Source organism: Aethalodelphis obliquidens, unplaced genomic scaffold, assembly GCF_003676395.1.
Source record: "Aethalodelphis obliquidens isolate GAN/ISIS:26980383/991018 unplaced genomic scaffold, ASM367639v1 scaffold17, whole genome shotgun sequence".
NCBI lineage: Eukaryota > Metazoa > Chordata > Mammalia > Artiodactyla > Delphinidae > Aethalodelphis > Aethalodelphis obliquidens.
The window spans coordinates 8,686,766-8,713,899 of NW_020837961.1; the positions used below are offsets into that span (position 1 = coordinate 8,686,766).

Below are 27,134 nucleotides of genomic sequence, written 5' to 3' on the forward strand. Positions count from 1 at the left end.
TTCTTGACTGCTTCAATGCAAATCCAGAGAGTCCCTTTGCCTATAGTCATAGGAATGTAGATTTATTTTTGATGTATTTGTGGGGAGGAAGGTGATCTCCACGTCTTACTCCTCCGCCATCTTGAATCACATTTCTGTAGAATGACCATAATTCTTTAATTCCTCTAAGATGGGAGGATATTATTGGCTTCTTATTTTTCTATTTTAAGTGAGTTTTGTCACGGTAAGAAACAACAACAACAACAAAAAAACTGCTGGATTGCTAGTCAGCTACTTATTTTATATATATATAAAATAAATGACATATATATATATCATGGTTAGTTAGTTGGAAACAGCACTTAAAATTTTGTCCAGTTTAATAAAATTAGAACAAATCTTCTAAGCTCTAAATTTTACTAAGATGGTTGTAAGAGAATGTGTATGAAGACAAAATTAGGTATAGAAGGATTACTGACTCCATTTTACAAACCCTGGATTTTAGTCCTGATTCTAACAGCAAAATTTTCTCAGTGTCCTACTGTATTTTTTCTTTCATGTTCTAGGCATACTAAATTTTTGGTAAATATCAATTCAGTTGAAGTTGACTTTTACCCTGAAAATCACCTCTGCTCTACAGATGAATGTAAATATTAGATTTGTTGTATTTGATAAAGGAAAGATTGTACACTTAATATAAGAAAGTTCAACACACTGCTAAGAAGGGGCAAATGTTCTTGATTTCAAGCTTATTAAATTCTTTTTCTTGCACTTAAAAAAATTAATGTGTAAATTACATACACTTAAATTCACAGCTCTTAAGTGATTTGACAATTGTGCATAATCATTACTCACAACCCAAAGCAAAATGTAAAATATTTACATCATCTAAGAAAGATCTTTCATGTCCTTTTCCAATAAATCCTCCTACCCCCAGAAAAAACTACTGTTTGATTTCTACCACCATAAATTAGTGCTTCCTATTCTTGGATATCATATAGATAGAACTGTGTTCTCTACTATATTTTCTATCTCAGATCTCTCATTCAACATATTGATTTTGAGATTCATCCATGTTACTGCACATATCAGTACTTCATTCTTTTTTTGTTGCATAGTAATGTTCCACTGTATGAACATTCCAGTCTTCATTTATATCTTCTTCTCTTGATGGACATTTGGGTTGTTTCCAGTTTGGGGCTACTAATATGAATAAGGCTGCTCTGAATACTCTTGTAAAGATCTTTTTGTTTTTATTTCTCTCGGGTAAATATCTGAATGTAAAATTCCTCTATCAAGGGTGAGATATATATTTAAACTTTATAATTGTCTCACAGTTCTCCAAAATGGTAGTACCATTTCACACTTCTACTGGAAATATATGAGAGCTCTGATTGCTTTACCCCCTTCCAACATTGGGTGTTGTCTTTTTAAATTTCAGTTCTTCTAATGGTAGAATGGTGTCTCATTATAGTTTTGTTTTACTTCGCTCTGATAACAAAAAATGCTGGGTACCTTTGCATGTGTATATTAGCTATTTGTGTATCTTTTTTGTTATGTGTCTGTTCCAGGCTTTTGCCAACTTATTAATTGGATTATTTGTCTTTTTATTATTTACTTACAGGAATTCATTTTACATTCTGGATAGCTAATTTGTTCAAATATCTGAATTTCTACCATTTTTCTCCATTTTTCTCCCATTTTTTTTGCCATGGGGTCATGATATAATAGCCTTTTACATAGTGTTCTTATTTAGTTATTTTTGTTTTCATGTCTGTGAAGGACATTAGTCTGTGCTTTTGTTTTTATTGAAGTATTTGGTTTTGTAATATTTTGTACTAGTGTTTTTCTGACCTCATGAATTGAGTTGGAATATATTACTTCATTTTTTTAAAGAGCTCATGAAGACATGATATTTCTTCTTTAAATGTTTGATAGAACCTACTAGTGAAACCATCTGGGCCTGGAGTTTTCTTTATTGGAAAGTTTATTATGAATGGGGATTTTTAGATTTTTTTATGATTCTATCAATTTTAGTAAGTTTTTTAAAAAAATAATATATCTTTTTCATTTAAATTGTCAAACATATTGGCATGTGGGTCTTCTGGAGAAAAATCCTTTTAGGTTTTGCCTATTGTAGATATCTTTATTTCTCCTTTCCTTTTATGGATATTTTTACTAGATAGATATAAAATTCTAAATTAACTGGTTTTTTTCCTTTGAGTACTTTAAAGACGTCATTCCACTGTCTTCTCTCATTCATTGTATTTAATGAAAAGTCAACCATAATTGCTGTACCCTTTATGTAATTGTGACTTTTTAGAAAAATTATTGAGTGCTTTCAAAATGTTCTTTGGTATTTCAGGATTTTACCTACAGTGTGTCCAGGCACAATTTCCTTCTCAGGGTTTTCTGAACTTCTTTAGTGTTTGGGTTAATGTGTTTCACCTATTTTGGAAAATTCTTATCTATTATCTTTTAAAATTTTATCTTTTTTCCTAACCTCTTTCTTTTCTTTTCTTTTCTTTATTCCTATTACATCTATGTTATACCATATGAAAACGTTCCACAGATCTCAGGCACTGTTCCTTTCGTCTACACCTTTATCTCTTTTGTGTTTCAGTTTCGACAATTTATTTTTGACTTGTCTTCAAATTAGCCAGTTGTTTTCTCTGATATTTCCACAGTGCTATTAAGCTTACCAAATTAATTCTTTATTTCTGATATCATATTTTTTGTTTCTAGCATTTCCATTTTCTTTACAGCTTTTGTCTCTGCTCAAATTCCCTTTCAGACATGCTTCCCTCATTCTAGCCAAGTTAGGTTAAATTCTCTGTCAATACATCTAATATCTGAGCCTTCTCTGGATTTTTTTCTACTGATGTTTTCTTTCTTGACTACGGGTCACATTTTCTCGTGTCTTCATTTGCCTCATAATTTTTGAGAGGCATTATGTGTAAAAGAACTGTAGTAAATAATATTTACCTCAGAGAAGGGCATACCTTTTCTCCTGTCAGGCCTCTGGCATGGAGGCTGATTCACACCAATTTGCAGTGAGCTCGGTTTCATCTAAACCAAGTTGTTGCATCTTTTATTGGTTTTAACTCACTATAGTTTTTAAATACTTTGAGGGTGTGATCAGTATTTTCCTTTCAACTAAGCTTAAGATCTGAGCAGAAACGAAGCTCCAGAGAGTTCTTTATTCTTTGCAATACAGAAAAAAGCTCTCTGAACTTTGTGTGTTATAAGACCTAAAATTAAGGTTTACTATCATATGCTGCCTTGACATGTGAAACCCCGAGGGCTTCATATGGCCTAACCACAAGTTCCCTTCCCCACTCTGCTCCAGCGGATAAGGTCCCCTGGCCAAATAATTCTTATCAAGGGGACCAGACACAGTTCCTGCTTGTCCCTGAGTAGTGGATTTCAGTTCTCTGCCAGCCTGTAGAATTACTCAAACAAGCCAATTGCATCCGCCAGTGAGAGCCGGGGGGGCAACCTATACTCTTAATATTACACAGCCTGCCTCTCACAGCTCCTGGCTGTTTGCTCTGTTCTCAAGTGCAACCCCTGTGCCGCTCTGCATGGTGTGTGGTATCTTCCTTCCCAGCTCTGTGAGTATACATTCATCCAGTATCGGGTGCCATGTGTTCAGCCACCCCCATAACCTTAGGGTGGGAATTCCTTCCTCACCAGTGAAGAGGAGATGATTAAAACACTGTGGGAGATCTCCTACTTTACAGTAAAAAATCTATTTTTTTCATCTCTGATGAGTTATCTTTCTTCCCCAGAACCACTCCCTGGATTTCTACACTATGGAAGATATATCTCCGACTTTTTGCCTTATCACCTACCTTTGGGGGACCATCGAAGTGTGCTCAGTGAAGACCTGGCATGCCTCAAAGTTATTTTTTTCCTATTCTCTTGCCCTTTACCCAGCCTACAGAGGGTTATGGCAGTGACTTAGTGGAGACTAAGTTCTCCTCTGTTAGCCTTCTCTTGTCACTACCCCAGGGAAGGGATGGGGGCTGAGGCTGCTTGTACAAACCATGTGAGTGCGGAAGCCTAAGCTCTCCATTCAGGCTCTGCAGGCAGGGACGGGGCAGCACCACAGTTCTTTCTGTGGTATTTTGTGCTAGTAGAGCAGTTATTGTCTAATAAGATTTCTGTCTTTCTAGGTTGACCGCTTTCTGGTCCTTTGGCTTTTCTTGGGTTTTTTTTTTATTGTTCATGCCATTGGTGTTTCTAGTTTGCCAAATTCTCCAGCACTCAGTCTGGGAGGTATGAGGCAAAAAGAAAATCCAGAGAACCCAATGCTGTGTTGTTCCTTGGGTCTCCTAGCCAATCTGCCTTCTTTTCTTCACCTCAGAGTCTTATGTTTGTTTTACATATAGTGTCCAGGATTTTTAGATGTACTTAGCAGGAGGAATAGGGAAAAGTATGTCTATTCCATAGGTCCAGAAGCAGAAGTCACTAATGATAATCACTCAATGACCAGACATAACTTTCATGAAGGTAAAGAAAATGTTATTTCTAAAATGTGCAAAAGAAATTAGGCTTAAAGACTTTTTAAATTAACTTTTTCAAGTGTATTGCTCTACTTAAATTGGAAATATAAAATAAGCAATAGTACAGTTTTGCATCCTACCAATATAAACATTTGCTTATGAAGGAGATTTGGTCATCTTTTATCAATTTGTTCTTAATGTTCCTAATTATAGCGTTAAAATTTTTATGTTAGTACAAAATATGTTGTGTTTTTTCCTGACAAACTAATACATTTCTCTCATTTAATATTAAGAATTATATGACTCATTATACTTCCATATTCCCTTTTCTACCAGCCTACTTAGACCTAAATTTTACTCTTAATTTCAGTTTGTTGCACACCTGAGATTTTTCTGGCCTAACTACTTTGTTACTACCCTTTCTTATACAGCTCTTAGACTTTGCTCTACAGTCCTCTTGTGTCTGCAATGGTTTCAAAATAAACTGTTTCAAATATACTTTGAAAACAGATGAGGCAGAAAAAATGGGCTTTCTGAGTTTTACTTAGGAAGGACTTGCAAGAGGTAATCTGATTGAAAGGGTATTCTAGGAGACCTTTTGAAGCTGTATTCATAAAGGGAGTACTTGTGTTTATTTACATTGCTTTTTTTTTTTTCTTTTGTGTGGCTATGAGTTGGGGAAATAGATCCTCCTCTCTAACCCCTGACAGGTGCTACTACAGATATATAGAACTACATTCATAGTTTTATCCATTCATGTGTTTGATAAATATTTATTGAATGCCTACCAAACACTGTTCTAGATGCCGGGGATGTAGCAGTCTTATACTGTCCTGGAGGTTCCAATCTAGCAAATGAAAGGAGCATATTATCTGTGCTGTCAAGGATAAGGCAATGTCATCACTTACAATACTGCACAGGAATTGAAAAAGGCACCCAACCAAAGAGAATAAAAAGTAAAGATTAGACTAAAAGCAAACTTATAAACACAACACTTCCCCTCTAATTCCATAAATTTGAACAAATAGAAATCATAATGTTATTAGCATTATCTCACTATATGTTTTAGCTGTGAAATAAAAGCTAAATATTGAGTTAAAAACAATAGAGAAAATGAATTTAAGATAATTTGAAAATTATTTTCTCTAGATTTTTGTAAACTTAGACGTTTACTATTTCTTTTGGGGGCATATTTTCAGATGGTGGAAAGAACCAGAATTGGACATACATATCTATCGATTACCAGTGTGTTACCCTAGGAAGTTACTTAACTTCTTTAAGCCTGATTTTCCCTCAGTAAAATGAGAGTTGGATACTTACTTGGCATGATTAGGAGAATTAACTAATATGCCAAATTTAACTTATTTAGCACATTGCTTAGCTCATCAAAATCACATGTAAGGGCTTCCCTGGTGGCGCAGTGGTTGAGAGTCCGCCTGCCGATGCAGGGGACACGGGTTCGTGCCCCGGTCCGGGAAGATCCCACATGCCGCGGAGCGGCTGGGCCCGTGAGCCATGGTTGCTGAGCCTGCGCGTCCGGAGCCTGTGCTCCACAAGGGGAGAGGCCACAGCAGTGAGAGGCCCGCATACCGCAAAAAAAAAAAAAAAAAAAAAAAAAAAAAATCACATGTAAATCTGTTTCAGTCCTTCCCCCAGCCCTATTACCGTATGGTTATAACCCCCCTTGGGTCCACATATAAATGTAACATGTTTTTAATACTTTCAACCAACATAAAATCGAAAAAAGCTTAGAGCACTGTTTTCTGCAATTATCTTCTGACAGTGACAATTTATGGAGAAGGGGTGTAGTGAAGTATTATTTTAAAAGTTTCATACTATTTTAAGACAATAATAATTTCTCATGTAAGAAAGAAAGAAGCTGCTAAGAAGTCCTAATAATCTAGTGGAAGTTATTCCTTACTCCCAATATTTTACAAAGGATAATAACTCTAGCAGCCATAAAAATGGCTTTAAATAATACGTGGCACCATCTACAAACCAGGAAATCCTTAATCTAAGATTCTCTTTTAACTCATTTGTATTTTTGTTTCAACTTCATAACATTTTTGTTTTTTCTTATGATTAGAAGACTAAAATAATAATGTATAATAAATTAAATAATAATACATTAGAGGGCTTCCCTGGTGGCTCAGTGGTTAAGAATCCACCTGCCAATGCAGGGGACACAGGTTCGAGCCCTGGTCCGGGAAGATCCCACATGCTGTGGAGCAACTAAGCCCACGCGCCACAACTGCTGAGCCTGCGCTCTAGAGCCCATGAGCCACAACTACCGAGCCTGTACACCACAACTGTTGAAGCCTGAGCAACTAGAGCCCGTGCTCTGCAACAAGAGAAGCCACTGCAATCAGAAGCCCGCGCACCACAATGAAGAGTAGCCCCTGCTCGCCACAACTAGAGAAAGCCCGTGCTCAGCAACAAAGACCCAAAGCAGCCAAAAATAAATATATTTATTTTTAAAAATAATAATAATACATAAGAGAAAGAAAACTGAAATAAACCCATTATACCATCACCTAGAGAGAACCACTTTTGCAATACGTATTCAATCTTTTGTTTATGGTACAATGAAAAATGACATAAAAACCTCCTGATAGCACATAATATAATGAGTTTCATAGTTTCTTTCTTATAAATCACTTAGTGGAAAAAAAAGGCAATAGGGTAAAACATAATTTAATATAAAAAATTTAGCAGGCACAGGGATGTAGCAGAATGATGGGGTCCAGGTATATAAAAATCTGATGATATAGTTTAATCCAAGGATAGTATTTAGAGTAGTTAGAAAAATGATTGAGTATTCTTTAGGCAATAATCCCAGGAATATTATTTTTTAATTGTTATTTGATAAGTATTAATGAGCCTCAGAAAGCAGCTTCTCTGACAGTTTCTGAAGTACAGACATAAATTACGTCTCCAGTTAAGGGACGATCCATACATCTAAAACCATCAGATGAGCTGGGGACTCTGGGGAGTTATAGCACAGGATGGCTTAGTGAATTGATAATGAGATACAGAACCTTTAGGCTTTTGATTGCAAGGTCACTTGTAGGCTAGGATAAGAGTAACCAAGATCATTATTGGTCAATAACTTACGGGAGGAGGAATGAATTGCTTAGCTCAGTTCAGTTTTTATTACCATTTGAGAGCCATTTGTTATCACTTATAGATCCAATGAGTGACCCTTTACCACTCAAGTTCACTTGTCCTAAACAGGATCAAGATGTTGTTTTTCAAATCATAGAAGCAAAAAAATCTACACGTGTCATTTTTCTGGTTGTTTCTTAAACTTTCAAGATGGTTTCTTCATCGACTTTTACTAAATCTAGGAAAACGGATTTAAAATTGTGCACTAAATAGATACTTTACTTGGATTTTTCTAACTATTATTCTGCTCTAAGCCAAAGATAGTTGCTTGTGTCTTTCCCAGATTAAGAAGCTGTAATGTCTTTTTCTTAGTACTGAAAACCATGTTTGTGTGAAAATTATGCAGTTTCATCACTCTTTTTAGTTACTAGTTGCTGCCTGGATTGTCTGTGCTGGACCGTTCTGCTCTTTTACTAACGCCAAGTTTGTGGGATTGTTCTGTGATATAGCCGAGAAACAGATGTTTGTACTCCATGCCAAAGTCAACTGGGGTTGCTGCCGACTACTGTGTACCGTAGTTTAAATAACCTCATACTATATACTCTCTAATATGTCGACCATATGCTTGTGTAAGAGAATGGCAAAGAGTAAGGGGAGAAAGGAGTATTAACACCAAAAAGTTAGTAGTTCAGAGGAAAACTAGGTCTTGTTTCAAACCCCGGTGTCCTGTATCCAAGATTAGAGACAAGAGTATATATCTACAATAATATATAACCAAATAGTCACAAGGTTTCCAATTTTCCAGTTCTGAAAGAAAACATTCCATGACTGAATATTTAACAAGAACCAAATGCCACACATAGAAGCTGACAGAAGGATTAATTACACAGAGATCTAGCCTTCAGATAGCGTATATAGGCCACGAGCAAACTGAGAGCCAAGAATATTCCTGCTTATAATCTCGGCACCTAAGCGAGTACCTTACTAAAGCTGACTGAGGGTTTGGGTAATTACCACATGAACGAAGGAAGGAAGAAAGGAATGTATATGGATGGATGAACTGTTCTAGCTTGTTACTTGTATGTCTGAAAAGTTTGCTATGGAATATTTTACAGATGAGAGAACTTAATGGAAGTCTGAGAATCAGACATTTGTTGGAGTAGTGAAATCATAAATCCCACGAAGCATCTCTACTGGGAAAACAACCACAGAAAAGTCTTTGATCAATTTAGTTCTCTTTTCTGCAGCTGTTATATTTTGCACTACAGAAGAAGTACAAAAACTGGTCCCAGTTTAATTTATTTTCATGTGACTCCACTTTTTCTTTCATCCCTTCCTTAGTGGTAAAATACCAATCACCCCCCAACCACTAGAAGGATTAGAAAATAGAGGAAGTAAATTTCTGATTATTCATTCCATTAATTGGTTCTAATAGAAATTTGGAGAGCATAATTTAAAGTGATTTTCTTGTATACTCACATAATTCAATAATTTATGCTTTTCTTTTTTATTATCATCATTGAGATTAACTTCAAATAATGCTACAGCTGAAATGTATATATAAAAATAAGGTTGTATATATATATTTCACAATTCAGCCTGCGATGTGTGAAAGAGCAGAGACGTTGCAGATGAGTTTTTGTTTACACGTGTACATGCGTATATGTCCTTGAACAAAATGTGGCTCTCTGGATGGGGCACCGTGGAAAGGAAGCACCACAAAACTTTTTCTCGAGTTCCTTGTATAGTAGAAAAAAAATGTTAAACTCCTTGATTCAGCCCATCCAAACAAAATTCCATGATCAACGTGAAATTTCTCTTCAAAATCAGCAACACATGAAATATGAGTGAACCTAGGAAAGGAAACTTACTTCATGTTTCTCTCATGGGTTTTCCTGATAATAATTGCCTGTGTTTTTCCATTTACCCTTAGCCTCGTCAGACACCCTTCACTGCTTCCATAGATCATCCTCCCAGAGGTCACAGATCCCACAGAACCTACAGAAACAGGAAATCAAACTTCCTGAGTCCACTGCAAAACACAGAAACCTGTTTCCTCTACACATCTCAAATTGGCAAAGCTCTGTCTTAGCAGATTCAGTGTGGAAGCAGCCATCGAAGAGGCTAGAAGGACTTTATCCCCCTCCCGATTTCACACGAGCTTTCTAGCTTCAAACTACTGAAATGAAAGGAGCAAGGCTATTCATCCTCCTTTCTAGTTTATGGAGTGGGGGGATTGGGCGTAACAACACTACACATACTTGGACTACACCCGAGGATGAGAACTCCTGGAACTCCCAGACCTCTGCTCCGGCTCCTCTAAGCAAAATACAAAGTCTTCACGTGCTGCCAACCACCCGGATCACATCAGTGGAGATGGCCACAGCTCCCGAGGCAAGCACTTCCGAGGAGAGTCTTCTGAAATCGACATTGCTTCCCTCAGAGACAAGTGCATCTCCCGAGCGTGTGAGAAACCAAACTCTCACACCCACAGGGAAGACAGAAGTGGTACTGAAGTTACAAACTCTTGCCCTCCCGACCAAATCGAGCATCAGGTTCAGTCCTAAAGCAGAGTCAGTGGTCCTTTCCAACTCCACCCTGAAATTTCTTCAGAGCTTTGCCAGAAAGTCGAATGAACAAGCCATTTCTCTGAACTCGGTTAGAGGCGCTGGCAATCGATCCCCACGGGAAACGTACCTCAGCAGAGGTGACAGCCCTGGAAGCCAAAGGACCAGCTACCAAAAATCAAGCTTTGAAACAACGAGAGGAAAGTAAGAAACATTCTTTTTTTTTTTCTTTCTAAATATAAGGTTTATAAGATTGCAAGCTAACAGTTGTCTCACTTCCAGAAAAGGATTTCATGTCCAAGATGAAACCAGATCATATTTCAGTTAGGTGAGGTAATCAAGTGCTACCTTATCTAAAAGGGAAAAGATGGACAAACAAAACGCAGCAATTTATTGTAATTGAAGTGGTCCAAGTTACTAATAGAGGTGCTTTAACTGGGGATAGTCGGTAACAAACAGTGTAACCTCACAGTGACTGTTAGTTAATTCAGATCAAGGGTATGTTGGTTGTGCTCAGAACTACGGACACAACATGAAAGAAAAAATGTCATTACAGTTAAGGTGTGAACAGATTTAAAAACTGAAACAGCCTGCGCTGTGGAAAGCTCAAACTAAGCAGAGCTAGGTTGGAATCCTGGCTCCAGTACTGTCTAGATCCTTGACTTGAGCGAGTCAATTGATGTCCCTGAATCTCAGTTTCTTCTTTTGTAAAAGACAGATATGGTATAAGGAGTACAGACAAAAATACCAACTTTGCAGGGTTATCATGCAAGATTCAAATTAATGAGATGTGCTTAGACACACGCTTCTCACAGAATAGGTACTCAACAAGTCATCTTTTACTAGGACCATTATACTGAATTATGCCATCATTATGAATGGGTTGACTAGAAAGGCCAATTTTTCAAATTGATTTTGATTTAAAATGAGAGAAAATTCAATTTGAATTGTTGAAGCAAAATAATAAGACAAAGCTTAAAGAAGTATCATTAAAGAAGTCTTTCAAAAGGACCAAAAAACAAAAACAAAACCCTGGAAAATGCGCATCAATGTTCTATTCATTTAATGTTCAAAGTTAAACACCTGACTATGTAAAATAATTCAAGTTAATAATAGCAACTAACACCTGCTATGAAAGGCATTGTGTTAACACTGTTGTTGATATAAACATGAGACACTGGGAAGTATATAAGCCAATAAATTTGTATTTATGTATTCTTTATTATTCAAATCCATTTTTCACTGTATTTCAAAGGTTATGGCATTTTTTAAAACATGAAAGTAAATTTGATTTTATAAAAACTTATTAACATGGTGGAATTTGGAACATGCCAATTTACTGTAAAAACAAATGCTACAGATTACAAAATGTTCAACTTAGGATAGACAGACTGTCTAAAACAGACATTTTAACAGATATAAATTAAACTTTCTCATGTTTAGGAACAACAGAATGTGGTCTATTAAGTAAAAAATGTAATTTATTGAGAGTCTTTTCTGAGTCATGTATAATGTCATTTCTATTAATCATATTTTGTTAGACTATGATGTAATTTTTTAAACCAATTATATAGAAGTCTTAGGCACTCATAGGAAATGATTGGAACCTTTTAGAGATGTTATTATAAAGGGGTTTTTCAATAGACTAGTAAATATAACCAAAAGAAGGGAACAGTTGAACGTAAAATACCAATTAAATTTTACATAGCATATAGAAAGTAGCATATGGTTGTTTCATAATTAGAACTAGTAATTGATAATTTGATGAATACTAGTTTTTAAATAAATGCTAGTTGCTTTATCCAAAGACCTCACTGTCAAAGCTTATGAACCCTTACTTATTTGATGACTGTTTATACATTGCTGGTCTCGGGGGAAACAGAATTTTTCAAATAAAAATAATTCCTGCTCCCAAGGAATGTGGTATATGAAAAGCAAGCACCAACATATCTCAGATTTTTAAAAATTCATTATATGTTAGGAGGAAACAAGATATTAAAGGTGTAACTTGCTGAGCCGAACTCCATCCCATGCATTTTCCAATGAAAAGAATCTTAAATTATTTCTAGAGAAAAGAACTAACTGTACTTAGAGATTCTACATCCTGAGGTCCTAGAGAGCTAAGGTTCTCTTTGGTAATACTTTTCTTTTCTTTTATAAATTTATTTCTTTATTTATTTTTGACTGCATTGGGTCTTCATTGCTGCGTGTGGGCTTTCTCTAGTTGCGGCGAGCGGGGGCTACTCTTTGTTGCGGTGTGCGGGCTTCTCATTGCGGTGGCTTCTCTTGTTGCGGAGCACGGGCTCTAGGCACGCGGGCTTCAGTAGTTGTGTCACGTGGGCTCAGTAGTTGTGGCTCGCGGGCTCTAGAGCGCAGGCTCAGTAGTTGTGGCGCACAGGCTTAGCTGCTCCATGGCATGTGGGATCTTCCCAGACCAGGGCTCGAACCCGTGTCCCCTGCATTGGCAGGCAGATTCCTAACCACTGCGCCACCAGGTAAAGTCCCGGTAATACTTTTCATTAAGTATTCATTCATTAAGTAATACTTCATTAAGTCCCAGACTTCTTACTCATTAGCCATGCAATTGATAATAGTATTAGAGAAAACTTAGGTCCATCTATTATGGCCACAGTGCTGATGCAAATAAGCCTTGGTAAGGTCAAAAGAGGTCTTTCATATTTTCGTTTGATTAGCAAATAATGATAATAGCAAACACTTTATGGCATTTTTCCTAGTACTGTACTATTCTGAGTGTGTGTGTGTGTGTGTATACATATGTATACACACACACTCGCATATTTTCAATCCTTTAATCATAACCATAATTCCATGAAGAAGATTCTGTTACTATTTCATTATAGAGAGGTTAAGAAAATTAACTAGGGTCACTTAGCTAGTAAATCCCAGGACAAAAATTCAAACCCAGGCTGGCTGGCTTCAGAGACGTAGCTCTCAATCCGTACATTATACTCCTTCAGCAAATACAGTCTATTATCCCAACTGGGAAAATACGAGTGGCCAGTTTATTTCCCCACTTCTCAGGCTTCGGAGGCTATTCTTTGCCTCCAGAATAAATTCCAGATTTCATTCCCAGTCGGTCATACAACGTCATCCTTGATCTGGCTCCTGCCTACTTCCCCAGCTTCATCTTCTGTGACTTTCTGGCCATGAAAATTTGTAGTTTTCTAGTCCACAATACGCTGTTTGTTAAACCTATCTTTGTTCCCTGTTTGTCCGTCTGGCTAGCATGGTCTTCTTTTCCCATCACCTACTTCTTTTACAGCTGATAATAATACCTCCAGGAAGCTTTCTCAGGCTCAGTTATGTGGCCCCTCTAACTGCTCATATAGCTCTCTTTGAATTCTTCTATCACCGCACTTACAGTGTTATAATTACAGTGAACTTGTGATCTCCTTGAGTTTAGGGACATATTTCCAGTGCTAGTAAGGTGTTTGGTTTACAATAAGTACACAGTATTTAACAAACTGAATGTAAAGTTTATGGATCTATATGTGAATATATAGATGAATCCTTCCCAAAGAAATATTTCTGTATAATAAAACCTTGTTGACTTGGGATAAACTCATCTCAGGTTTGGGGTTCTTTTTCCTTACTATTTTTGGAATTTTATAGTGGTTCTATGTAAAAGGAATACTTCTGTCAACAGAATTTTTCTGGCATATTTTTGTCTCATCTTGTACTTTCCCTTATCTTACCACCACAGGAACTCCTGGCTACACCAGAGCTGTGGTTTCCTGTCTGGAACAGTGGGTGTTGGTCCGTGACCAAGCACTTTGAAACAGGCAGGATAAAAAGAAGAAACTGGGATTAATGCATTTAGGTATTGAACCAGTATTTGCTGAGGACCTAATATGTGCCCAGCATTGTGCTTGTGCTGAGGGTAAAACAGTGAAGACTAACTCCCACCTGTTCTGTCCTCACGGAATCTGCAGTCCAGTGGGAAAAGGGCATGGGGAGGAAAAACAGTACATCACAAATGCTGATGTTGAATCAAAATGGTGATGAACAAACATTCTGAACGAAGTTTATGAGAGAACATAACAGGATGAGCGGTCTACCTGGAGGCTATGAGCTTTCCCTGAGAGGATAGTAGGTGAAACGAGATATTGGCATTAACTGCCTACCGAACTTCTCTCACAATCCCAACCCCTGCACACACGTACTTGAATCTTCATCTCAGTGAACGGCTAGTTCCATAACTAGAAACCTTGGCTATACCCTTTATACTTTTTCTCTCCCGGCCTTTATATAATCAATCAAGAAGTCTTCTTGGTGTTCCCTCCAATATCCCCCAAATCTGCCAGCTTCTCTCCACCTTCACCACACCATGTTATTCTTAGCCACCATTATCTACTACTTAGTCTCTTAACTTGTCCATGTTTCCACTCTTGCCTCCACACAAGTGTGAGATCTTTCAAACTTTTTTTTTATTGAATACATTGGACATAGAACATTGTATACATTTAAGGTATTTAAACTTTAATTCAGGTTAATGCGTTTCATTGGATGTAAGACTTCATCTATTGTGATGTGATTTTATGTACTAATCAGAAAGTATGACATTATTTAAAGTTTTCAGATTTATCTTATTTATCTTATTTTATATCACTTTTGCCTCCTTGAAATGAAGATATAAATGAAACTGGTTAAGACATTTCTAAGGCAATGACAAAAACTACTGTCTGACTAGTAGTGACTAAAATATATCATTGATTTCAAAATATATTCCTGATTTCAGAGATGTTTTAAAACCTGTGAAATTTAGTATTTTGCTCACATGCTCAAAATCACTTAGTAGCTTTCCAATACATTTAGAATAAAATCCTAAATCCTCACCATGCACACAGGGTCCTGCTTGACATGACCCCTGCCTATCTTTATCATCTCATTTTCTACCATGCTCCAAGCTCAATCCTCTCAATCTCGTCCAGCCACACTGCCCTTCCTCCTGGTTACTGACCATGCCAAGTTAATACATATCTCAAGGAAACTCCTGTTTGCTCTGGAGAGAATGCTCTTCCCTCAGCATTTAGACAAAAGACTCCTTTTCTTATGCAATTTGAGCTTTAATGGCCCTCCCTCAAGTAGACCTTCTCTGACCACCGAATGGAAAGTTGCCATCCTTATCTTATCACCCTTATTGTTTCTTCAGAGCATTTATTTGAAATTATTGGGTCTATTTATGCAGACAGTTGTGTATTTTATATTTTTCCACAAAATACATTCTGTGAAAATAGGACCCTTGACCTTCTTCCTTATTATTATTCTATTCACTGCCAACAATAGTGCCATGCACATAGAGAGAGCTCCACAAAACTCTGTGGAATGACTGATTATTGGATGGATTTGGAGTTCACAGCGGAGATAAACACTAGAAATATAAGTCTGGGAAATATGAGAACTATAGAAATACGGATGCTCAATTGAGGAGTTTTTCTTTCTTTCTTTAACGAAAGGGAGGAGGGGGAGAGGGCAGAAATCAGAGCTCTTCCAGAGAGTTTCCCACTTACTTGTTTGTCATTGTATTGATTTTGCATATAGAATGGCCATAAATATGGTAAAATGTTAATGAAAGGGCCAGAAGGGAAAAGTTGAATATGAAACAAGATGAATCCTATGTTTGCTGAGTTTATTGACTTTATTTATTTTAGAATTTCACTTGTTTATTCTTTCTATAAGCTATGTAACTTGCTTTATGTACAAATAGGTGGCTCAAGTTAAATGGATTCTGATTTCTAATATGTCTAACATGATAAACTCTACAAGTCTTTTATTAAACCACTTGTAAATAGAAAATTTAAATTTTAAAATTTAATGGTTTAAAATTACAAAAACTAACCATTAAATTAATTCTGCTGCCTATCGTAATATGCATTTTTCTGCTTAATTCTGTAAATTATGAGGTTTTACATGTGAAAAATCTGGTCAATTAAATTCAGATGCCACCTTAGTCCATTCAGGCTGTTATAACAAAATGAGCGACTGGGTTCCTTATAAACAACAGAAATTTATTTCTCACAGTTCCGGAAGCTGGAAACCCAGGAACAGGTTACCAGCATGGCCTTTTTCAGATTCCCGACTTCTCATTGTACTCCTACATTGTGGAAGGCATGAGGGATCTCTCTAGGGCCACTTTTATAAGGGCACTAATCCCTTATACCTAACCACCTCCCCAAATCCCCATCTCTCAATATTATCATAATGGGAATTTGGATGTCAACAAATGAATTTTGGGCTTCCCTGGTGGTGCAGTGGTTGAGAGTCTGCCTGCCGATGCAGGGGACACGGGTTCGTGCCCCGGTCCGGGAAGATCCCACATGCCGCGGAGCGGCTGGGCCCGTGAGCCATGGCCGCTGGGCCTGCGTGTCCGGAGCCTGTGCTCCGCAACGGGAGAGGCCACAACAGTGAGAGGCCCGCGTACGGCAAAAAAAAACAAAAACAAAAACAAATGAATTTTGGGGGGACACAAACATTCAGTCTTTATCATGTCTAGTTTGCAAAGTTCTTATCAGTGGCCTAGTAGCATCCAAGGGGATTATTCTCACATGCTGTTAAATTCTAAAAAGAAACACACCATTATATTAAAGAGTATTTTTTATGTCCTTGAGAAATTAAATGTATCTACTACATTACTGCCAGTGAAAATACTAAAGTATATTCAGTACCTCAGTTTTTTTCTCATTAATCGTTTCCTTTTTTATTTCTTTGATATTTCTACTCACTAAATTGCCGCTGAATATACACACACATATTGTATGATACATGCCAGAATTTATACCGTCTAGGTGATTAAACAAGAAACGTTTGTACACCTTCTGTTTCTTTAAATACCAAAATATTAATTTAAAAATGTGTTATTTCGGGAAATGCTAAAAGAGTCAGTTTACAGGAACAACTGGTTTAAGTATAGAATTAAGCATCACAGCACCTATTAGCTTGCCTTTCCCGAGGCTCTGTGGTCTGCACACTGGGAAAGTCTGACACCTACTGGAATAGAATTTACAATGTCCCTGAATACGTTGAAGTAACAGGATGGGGAAAAGAAACAAAAAAATAAAGTTAGGTAAAAGAAAACAAATTTGTGAAAAAACTTTAATTAAGGTACCTTTAAGAATTGTTTCTTAGGTATAATATATGTATTTTTATATCTAATTCAGTGTACCTCTTAAAAATGTACTGTCATTGGCTTTAAAACTTTGAAAATAGGTTGGATCCAAAAAGCAAACTCCATGCACATCCTGAGAGGGGGACACACTCAGCTCATTCTCCTAAAATTTTACACTGAGAAATTATTAGTAGTATTATTGTATGTACACAATGATTTGTGACTCTGAGGTACTATACGGCATATATCATTAAAAACTCAATTACATACTACACTGTGCCCACCGTGGAAGGCAAATCAGTGCCTGACCAAAGATTTTCATTGCAAAAGTTGGTATATAAAAGGGGTTTCATCTTAAAACCTAAATTAACCAGAAAATTAAAGTATCAGATATTCCCCATAATCTGAGCTTTTCATGATTGCCTCTCAAGATTTGTTTCAAATATTTACATGATTCTTTTATAAAACTAATACTTCTATCCCAGTTTATATATTATATAGACTTTTGAAAAAGGATGGACTATATAAAGGTATTTACACTAAAATAAAATGAACCACAATATTTTTTTAATTTGAAAATAGTAATTTTCTTAAGGCGATTCGTATCAAGATGGACTTATCTTTTGGACTAATAGCCAAAACTAAATATAAAAAGTCTAATGCTTTATTTGTGTGTGATTTACATATTAAGAATCTTTTTACTAAATCTAAATGCTTACTTCCAATTTCTGTTAATATTTCTTTCACACTGGGTATATTTCCTTTCTCATTTATGACTGATGAACTACCTGTAAATCCTGGTCTCTCATAATAATTAATAATTTCATCTTTTCTTTTTAGTTTGATTGAAAAAAATAAAGATTCCTATAAAGATTCCATAACATTTAGGAAGTATTTTTGTTCATAACTACTTAAGACTATAAAGACATTTAGAATATATTTCTTCTGAGAGCTAAGCCTCATCATATGAATTGAACATCACCAATAATAGTCTTCTGTCATGGTTTTCTGGAACTTATTATTGACCTGATATACATAAGCAATTATGGTTAAGATGAATTTATCAGGTCATTACTGAAACAAGAAAGGAGCAACCTCTACTTGTGTACGAGGCCAGAAACAAAATGGGAGATATATACATACATATATATAGCTATATAGGTATCTATTCCCTTCATAAAAAATCCTACTGAGCTCTCTGAATCATCTAGGCATTACCAGCAGCAGCAAGTGTTTTACATATATTAAGTTATTTAATCTCACAACAATCCTGTGAGGTAGGTAGGTAATATTATTATATTCATTGTATCGATGAGGAAGCCACATTGAACAAACAAGCTAATGGCTAATAAGTTGTTTCATTTTCTCTTGTTCCTCGTTGAATCCCTAAGTGCATCTCAATAACGGGATGACAGGAAACAAAGTCAAAATGTCCTTAAATACATCATCTCCCGAAGCAGAAAATCTTCTCCAACTTCCAAGAGAAAATCACATATCATTGGCTAGTTTATGGAGGGGATGTTGCTGGTTCACCTTGATTTCTAGTGAATAGCCTCAGGACTTGGTATTTTCATGCTATGGTGTCAATTCAAATCACAGGTTATGAATATAAATGTTTAAACATTGTCTTCTACGAACAGGATGACAAGCAATTTATTAATCTGTGTTCGAAGGACTAGTATAAATAAATAACATTAATTCTTAGATTGATATCTTCTATTTCTTAAGGAAAATACTTGTCATGGTCATTACTTAAATGAATCCTTTGTTGCTTCAGTCCACTCTCAATTCAGGATAAGAATGGATATGTTTGGACCAGGGTTTGGTCAGGGTACACTTCAAATGGCAAATGACCAATTAATGAAATCTTTGTTTTTAATTTAGTGTTTTCACGGCTCCTTGGAAGACCGGATTTCTAAAATGTTTCAACCAAAAGTACAGTGATTGTTTACTTACAATGCTTTTCTTAGTTCATTATCCACAAGACTTCAAGTTGTCTCTGTCAAAATAGAATCCTTTGCTCCCTTTTGTAAGTTCTGCAAGCCAGGCTCACGTTCATAAATAACAAAAGATGTCTGCTTTTTCTTCAAACAAACATTTTACCTATTAACTTGGAAAATCCAAAGGATCAATACAAGCTTTTTTCAGTACATGTTGCCGCACAAAAGCAACCATTAAAGAGAATCCCAAATGCAATCTGCTGTTAGGAGTGTTCGGACCCCACGGAAAGCCCAATACTTCAAAGAAACCGCTCTCCGTCGGCCATAATCACTCTGGAAACGTACAAAGGATCTCTAGATTTAAGCAAAATACTTGTCTGGGATCATTACATTTGCTTTTATACTGGCCTGTCACCATTTCACCATGCTGAATTTTCTGTTTTTAAACTTATATTTTCAGATTATTTAGTTTTAAATTTATATTTACATTTTTAACATCTCTTGATGAGCTTATTTCATCGGTGGCATAAACCTAATTACAAGTCACACCAGGGGCTCTGGCTGTGGCTTGTTCTTCCAATTTACACTGGATCAAAGATTGCTGGGCCCCTGGCAATCTGCTTTTCTGCCTACTCAACTATTTTAGTCATGAAATGGTTTCACTATTTAGGGTTTTAAACAATCTCTGCAGGTGACACTGATTTATTCTCACAAACAATATCTTTCTGTTTGTCTGTCTGTCTTTCTAACAACCATCTCTTTTCTTTTTTTTTCAGTATCCAGGGTATGCAGGGACGGTGGTATTTTTTTCCTGCCTCGCCCTGTGCCCTCCATAGTCATTCAGCCAGTGCTCACGTGACAGACAATGTGTGCTTCTGATGAAGTTAGACGTTCTCTGTAATTAGGATAATCAGTGGATTTGCAGGAGAAATCTATTTTAAAAATATCCCTTTATCATGGTGTCTTTATTAATTTTAAAATTTTTATTTCCTGTTTTTGCCGTACTTAGTTTCACATTGTTTTGCCAAGTATCACCACGCTTGAACAAAATATACCAACGTGTCTTTTCATGCCTTTATGGAGCTGAATTTTCAAACTTCTCATTCAAGAGAACCTTGCACAATAAGCTGTACAGTGCTCAATTTATCTGCCTTAGACAGATGAATGGCTGAGTCAGCTTTATTTGTAGAGGAGCATGTGGTCCAAAGAGGCCTAAATATTCCAAAGCAGATGTTTACTAACTTTAGTGACTCTACTCTGGGGAAAAATGTGTTCCTTCTTTGCTTTTTAACATTTAGGTTGACTTCTGCATTATTTTAATTATGATAATAATTATTATTTTAAGCAGCATAGAGTTCTTACGTTTCACTGATTTAGTGGCGTACATCTCATATCAATTTGAACTCATAGTGATTTGATTTTACCATTTCCTTTAGTACTAGATTTTGTAAATCATTTCTGCCTCTACCCTCGATAAAAAACCTCAGAAAACAAATGAGAGGGAAGAATATAAATTTAACATAACAAGGTACATATTCACAATAGGGAAAAAATGACAGAAACAGAAAAGTAAAGAGAAAAAAATCATGCTATAATCCAATCATTCAATCTATAGTTATTAAGAACTTTCTACAGTTTAGTATAGGATGTTTTATAATAAAATAACTGGTATTACAACCAGAAATGAGGCTGATTTTTGTTTTCCTAAACAGTATCTATATGATTTTGGTTGGCTTCTACCAGAATGTCATCTAAAAATAGGTATTTTAATAAAGGCTGTTTTTGTCTGATCACGGCATTTTTGTGGCAAATGGCCTACTTTGATGCTGTTAAAGTTTCTCAGCTTCACTGGAGCGTGGTCAATTCATATTCCTCTACTATCTTATATGTTGAAGACAGTAAGCATACATGGATGGATATAAACAAAGGTTTTTAGAAATGGGCTTGAGAAAGTTATGGCTACAATATGGTCTAATTGATAAGACATGTGGATCAGAACAGCAATTCAGCTAAATCTTTCTGTAAGGCAGGATTTATTTGTTATTCTTAATCATATCATTTAAAATTGTGCTATATTTGATACGAAATAGATGTATTATAATACCTAATTTTACCATATGTATCCCTAACAGTGTATCATTCACTTTTATTTTTTAGCTTTATGTAAGAAAAAAGCATTGTATGGTATTATTTCTGTAACTTGCTTGTATCACACAAGTTTATTATAAGTTATATTTGGGTTATTGAATAGTACAGTTCATTTGTTTGGTGAATAATACCTATGTGTAAATATTTCAATGTATTTCTCCATTCTATGGTAAATGGACATTTAAACTACTTTTGGGTTTTGATAGTTATGAATAATGCTTGCTACCATAAATACTCAGATAACATGATTCCTGAACACATGTGCAAGAGTTTCTCTAAAGTATATATCTACAAGTGCAACTGCTGGGTCAGTATACGCATGTTCATTATTACATGATATTAACATTGTTTTTCAAAGTGGTTTTACCATATATTTCTACGAACAGTATATATGAGATTCCAGTTCTCTATATCCTCTGAACACGTGAGATTGTCAAATTCTCAAAATTTGCTTATTTGGCGACATACACCAAGAGCCTGGAAAGGCCTTTCCTAGCCTTCATGAACTGGGCCTGGTGTCAACCAGCAGCTTTACCAGAAACTCGGGGTCTGTGTGATGCAGCAATGTTGGCTGCACCTGGAAAACCCTTGAGTTCACGGGAGATGAAGGAAGGCACATCCGGGGACTCAAAGCCCACTTCTTCCTTTATAGGAAGCACCTTGGCACACTAGAGGCTTGCCCCCTCAAAGGCTTTCCCCCTTAGTGCTAGTTCTGAGGGGTTAGCCATCCCCTCTGAGAATGGAGGTTTGGAGAGAGAGAGCACGTGTGTGAGCACGAGACTCCTAGGTCACAGCTCGGTCAATATCCCAGATTTCAAACGCAAGAGCTGAGAACAGTCTGTGGGCTGCAAATCTCTAGAAAAGGACCTTCCCTCACTCCCCTCAAAAAGCGGAGGGAGGGGCTTCCCTGGTGGCGCAGTGGTTGAGAGTCCGCCTGCCGATGCAGGGGACACGGGTTCGTGTCCCGGTCCGGGAAGATCTCACATGCTGCGGAGTGGCTGGGCCCGTGAGCCATGGCCGCCGAGCCTGCGCGTCCAGAGCCTGTGCTCCGCAACGGGAGAGGCCACAGCAGTGAGAGGCCCGCGTACCGCAAAAAAAAAAAAAAAAAAAAAAAAGCAGAAGGAAATCAAACAGCCTCAAGAGGCGTGAGAGAGAAAGCAAGAACCTGAGGGTTTAAGAACCCATTCCATCTCCTAGTTCGGTTACTGGAAAGAAGCAAGCCAATATAGCAGGGACTATCTATAACTTGGCTATAAGAATTCCCTGAGAAGCCACTGAGGACCAAGTCTCCAAGACGACTGACTAGCTTGGACCTGAGGATTCACTTAGGGAACCCTGGAAAGCTTTCCATTGGAGATGGTTGTCAGAACTGTAGCCTACACGCATGCTTCCCAGCTGCCAAGGAATCCGTCCAAGCAGCTCCAAGACTGTAGCCGGTTTGGTCAGAGGATCCTGCTAGTATTTCTCCCCCATGTGCTGAGGTGGACTTGCCTACCGCAGAGGAGCCTAGGAAAGTCCAGCCTCTGTTTCGCTCGCCACCCTGAAAAACGTACCCAATAGGGAGGAGGGTGGAAGAGGTGACTGTATCCCCTTGAAGAAAGTGAAGTGGGGAGTCTGCCCGAGACTCAGAGCTGAATTTGACAGAGGATATAGGCTGAAATAATCAAGGCCTCACTTCTTTCTGAGCACGCTGGGGTTTAATCTTCATGGGAGAAGATCAAAACATTTTACCTCCCCAGCAGAGATCACAGACGAGCTAATCTAGACGTCTGGGCAATTTCCAGGTAGAATGCATTTAGGCCTCCACGTAGCCCATGGTATTTAGCACCACCAAGGTTTGCTCCTCCTGGAAAAGTTTCCTTTTAACATACATATTTACACACTTAAAAGCAGTTCAATGCCTGCTAGCTTGGCTCATACCAAAGAGGGTTAAAACTCTCACTGAGGAAAAACCCAAATGTGTCCAATTGTATAAAGGCCTCTTTCCTTGCAAGAAACAGGGAGACAGCTGGTTTCCTCCCATTTTTCCTCTTTTGCAAAAGCAGTCTTAATTGTAAGTTCGTGTTGTAATTCGAAGACCCATTCTCAGGCCATTTTCCCCCTGACTCTAGCCGATGTTGGAGCTAGGCTGTGTTACAAAAGAAAGTCATTTTCTTCTTTTTCGTAACTCCAGTATACCACATACAGTAGGAAGTCATACAGAATTAAGAACATAATACGTTACCATTTATAGAATAAAAGCACGTAGCTAAAAGAGCCACATTATCAGAAAGGACAGGTACAAACTTACTGATACGAGTTCTATATCCAGTTGATTCTTAGATATTATCTCCATTAGAAAACATTATCTCCATTAGAAAACATTATCTCCATCTTCAAAATACTTCAGCCCTCTCCAGCCACTCTCAGATGTGTTTAATACGTAAGAGAATTCTTAGTGAGACTGTCGAAAATAGCTCTTATCAAGTTTTGTTTGTGTTTTGGAAGATTTTTTTGCTTTGCTTTACAGTCGGCTAAATGTAGGCCAAGTCTGACCACCATATTTATTATTTAAACTGCAAGTAATTATACACAATTCCTCTTTGTCCTGTTACTGCCTTAACAATCTCAACCTTCCTTAAATCCCTATTTGTCTAATAACATTGTCCCACCTGTTTTGTTTCTTTAGTCTCTGCCTTTCATTAACTCACTCTAAAGACACAGGTGTGCTTTTTATTCCATGCTGGCCACCAATTTGGAAATAGACGATTTTTCTCTTAGCTCCCATTTCACTAATTTTACTTCTTATATTTCCTATTTATTTTTACTGTGCTTACTCCTTAGACTGACTGGTATGATCACATGTCTCTTCTTTTCCCTTCCTGTTAAATTAGCAGGTATATCGTCGACATACCCCATTTTGGAAGGGCTTTTTCTCAGGATGACCAGAGCAAAATGACACCAAGGAGGCGTCTTGGGTGGAAATTCCTCTAACCTAGGCACAGAACACGTTCTGCAGTGGAGAGTTTTCCTGATTTACAGTCCCTCATTTCTCCTTTACCCTCTCACACAACATGGTAATCGGGGCAGGTTCCATTAAGGACACACACCTGTATCTATACCTCCAGGCGATCATGTTAGGCATGGGTGAAAAACCAACCCCTGCGTAAAGGCAAGATTTCTAGTCAGGGAGCAATATCTTACTGCCTGATTCAGAGGATCCCCACTAATATCAGGTTTAATATTTTGCTACAGTCATCCGCGAGCCAACCCCTCTTAACCAATCCTAACGAAATAGACATCGACAAACATGGACAAAGAAATCCAAAGTCTTAGGACTCCATCCTTTGAGTACCTCAGCAGCTGTAACCTTTTATATTGTCTCCCTCCCTTCTCACAATCCTGAGAAGGTTATTAGACAACTTTACGTGCTGGCACGTTTTAACGATGTTACTCACCCAAAAGACGTCTGATCCAGGTGCAGTTTCTTCTCTCAAAAGTGAAAGTAGCACCAAGGAGCCTGGAGAGCAGCAGCGGGAAGCAGCAATGTGACAGCTGACCCTCTAGACAAGTTTGGTCTGGGTGGCCGCTCAGGGTGGGTGACGAGGGCCTGCACTCTGCCAGGGGCTGTGGTGCCTCTGGCAGGTAGTCACGAGATTTACGTCCCTTTGTGGTGACCAACACTGCTACCGAGCAAGGGCTCCTTGCCCAATGTGCACAGAAGCCAATACCAAGGCACCGGCTTTGGAGAAAATAAAAGCTCTACTGCGAGATCGACCGGCAAGGAAACAGGAAGCAAGGCTCTCGCATGTGTCTTCTCCATCCAGGGCTCGCGGTGAAGTTTAGGGGGATTAGGGAAATTTCAAACTTGGAAGCTGATTGGCTAGGCTTGAATTAGTCCATATAAGCTCCCACTGTTGCCGGGAGCCAGGTTTTCCTTGTTGAAGAACTTCTCATTTCATAAAAGCTTCAACATGTCTATTCTTTGAGTTCCATAGACTGAAGATTCTCGGCTCTGGGGTTATACTGCACACGTGGGTTCCTGTCTTGCACATGCCCGGGGCTGTCTGTAAAATAACTCAAGGTTTGATTAATCAACGTCCTCTTTAAGGATGCAAAACCAGTTTAAGCTGGTCAATGTTTTATTTTTACATGCTGTTAAATTTAACAAGAACAATGTTATTTTTCCTATTATAAACAGTATCTCTCTTAAATTTGTTGTTAGCACATCAAACTATAACTGATCTTAACTGTATGGCTAAACTTTTGTATTAATTATAAAACATTTTATATTGATCTTCACTAAATTGATGAACTCATTCATTATTATCATTTACATATAGACTCCTTTATATTTTCTTTCTTCACAATCATATCACCTGCTGCTAATAAGTTATTTTTTCCCTCATTTTAGATCCTTACATCATTTATTTATTTATTTTCATCTTACTGCACATTGTTCAGTGGAAGTAACAGATCTACGTCTGAGTCACTACCTCAGTCTAATATTGATATCTGCATAAGGGCAATTTTGGATTTGACTTAGCTTATAGCTAAACAATAGAGATTCTGGTTTTAGCTCTGATTTATTCTTAATTTACTTTTATCTTACAGTGCTTTTTTTCTTTAATATCTTTACTGGAGTATAGTTGCTGTACAATGGCGTGTTAGTTTCTGCTCTATAACAAAGTGAATCAGCTATACACATACACACGTTCCCATATCTCTTCCCTCTTGCGTCTCCCTCCCTCCCACCCTCCCTATCCCACCCCTCAAGGTGGTCACAAACCACCGAGCTGATCTCCCTGTGCTATGCGGCTGCTTCCCACTAGCTATCTATTTTACCTTTGGTAGTGTATATATGTCCATGCCACTCTCTCACTTTGTCCCAGCTTACCCTTCCCCCTCCCCATATCCTCAAGTCCATGCTGTAGTAGGTCTGTGTCTTTATTCCCGTATTACCCCTAGGTTCTTCATCATCTTTTTTTTTTTTTCCTTAGGTTCCATATATATGTGTTAGCATATGGTATTTGTTTTTCTCCTTCTGACTTATTTCACTCTGTATGACAGACACTAGGTCCATCCACCTCACTACAAATAACTCAATTTCATTTCTTTTTATGGCTGAGTAATATTCTATTGTATATGTGCCACATCTTCTACATCCATTCATCTGTTGATGGACGCTTAGGTTGCTTCCATGTACGGGCTATTGTAAATAGAGCTGCAATGAACATTTTGGTACATGACTCTTTTTGAATTATGGTTTTCTCAGGGTATATGCCCAGTAGTGGGATTGCTGGGTCGTATGGTAGTTCTATTTTTAGTTTTTTAAGAAACCTCCATACTGTTCTCCATAGTGGCTGTATCAATTTACATTCCCACCAACAGTGCAAGAGGGCTCCCTTTTCTCCACACCCTCTCCAGCATTTATAGTTTCTAGATTTTGTGATGATGGCCATTCTGACCACTGTGAGATGGTATCTCATTGTAGTTTCGATTTGCATTTCTCTAATGATTAATGATGTTGAGCATCCTTTCATGTGTTTGTTGGCAATCTGCATATCTTCTTCGGAGAAATGTCTATTTAGGTCTTCTGCCCATTTTTGGATTGGGTTGTTTGTTTTTTTGTCATTGAGCTGCTTGTAAATTTGGCGGATTAATCCTTTGTCAGTTGCTTCATTTGCAAATATTTTCTCCCATTCTAAGGGTTGTCTTTTGGTCTTGTTTATGGTTTCCTTTGCTGTGCAAAAGCTATTAAGTTTCATTAGGTCCCATTCTT

At 37.5% G+C, this 27,134-nt stretch overlaps 1 protein-coding gene across 1 annotated transcript in view; it reads left to right on the forward strand.

Annotated features, from left to right (window-relative positions):
* Positions 1-3,384: 3,384 nt before the first annotated feature.
* The window catches only part of MMRN1 (multimerin 1), a 72,304-nt gene continuing 48,554 nt past the window's right edge, over positions 3,385-27,134 (forward strand). The window contains exons 1-4 of the mRNA XM_027116918.1: positions 3,385-3,593; positions 3,771-3,883; positions 4,435-4,494; positions 9,526-10,363. Of these exons, the coding sequence (XP_026972719.1) occupies positions 9,777-10,363 (587 nt within the window). The 5' untranslated portion in view covers positions 3,385-3,593; positions 3,771-3,883; positions 4,435-4,494; positions 9,526-9,776. The remainder of the gene's footprint in view (positions 3,594-3,770; positions 3,884-4,434; positions 4,495-9,525; positions 10,364-27,134) is intronic.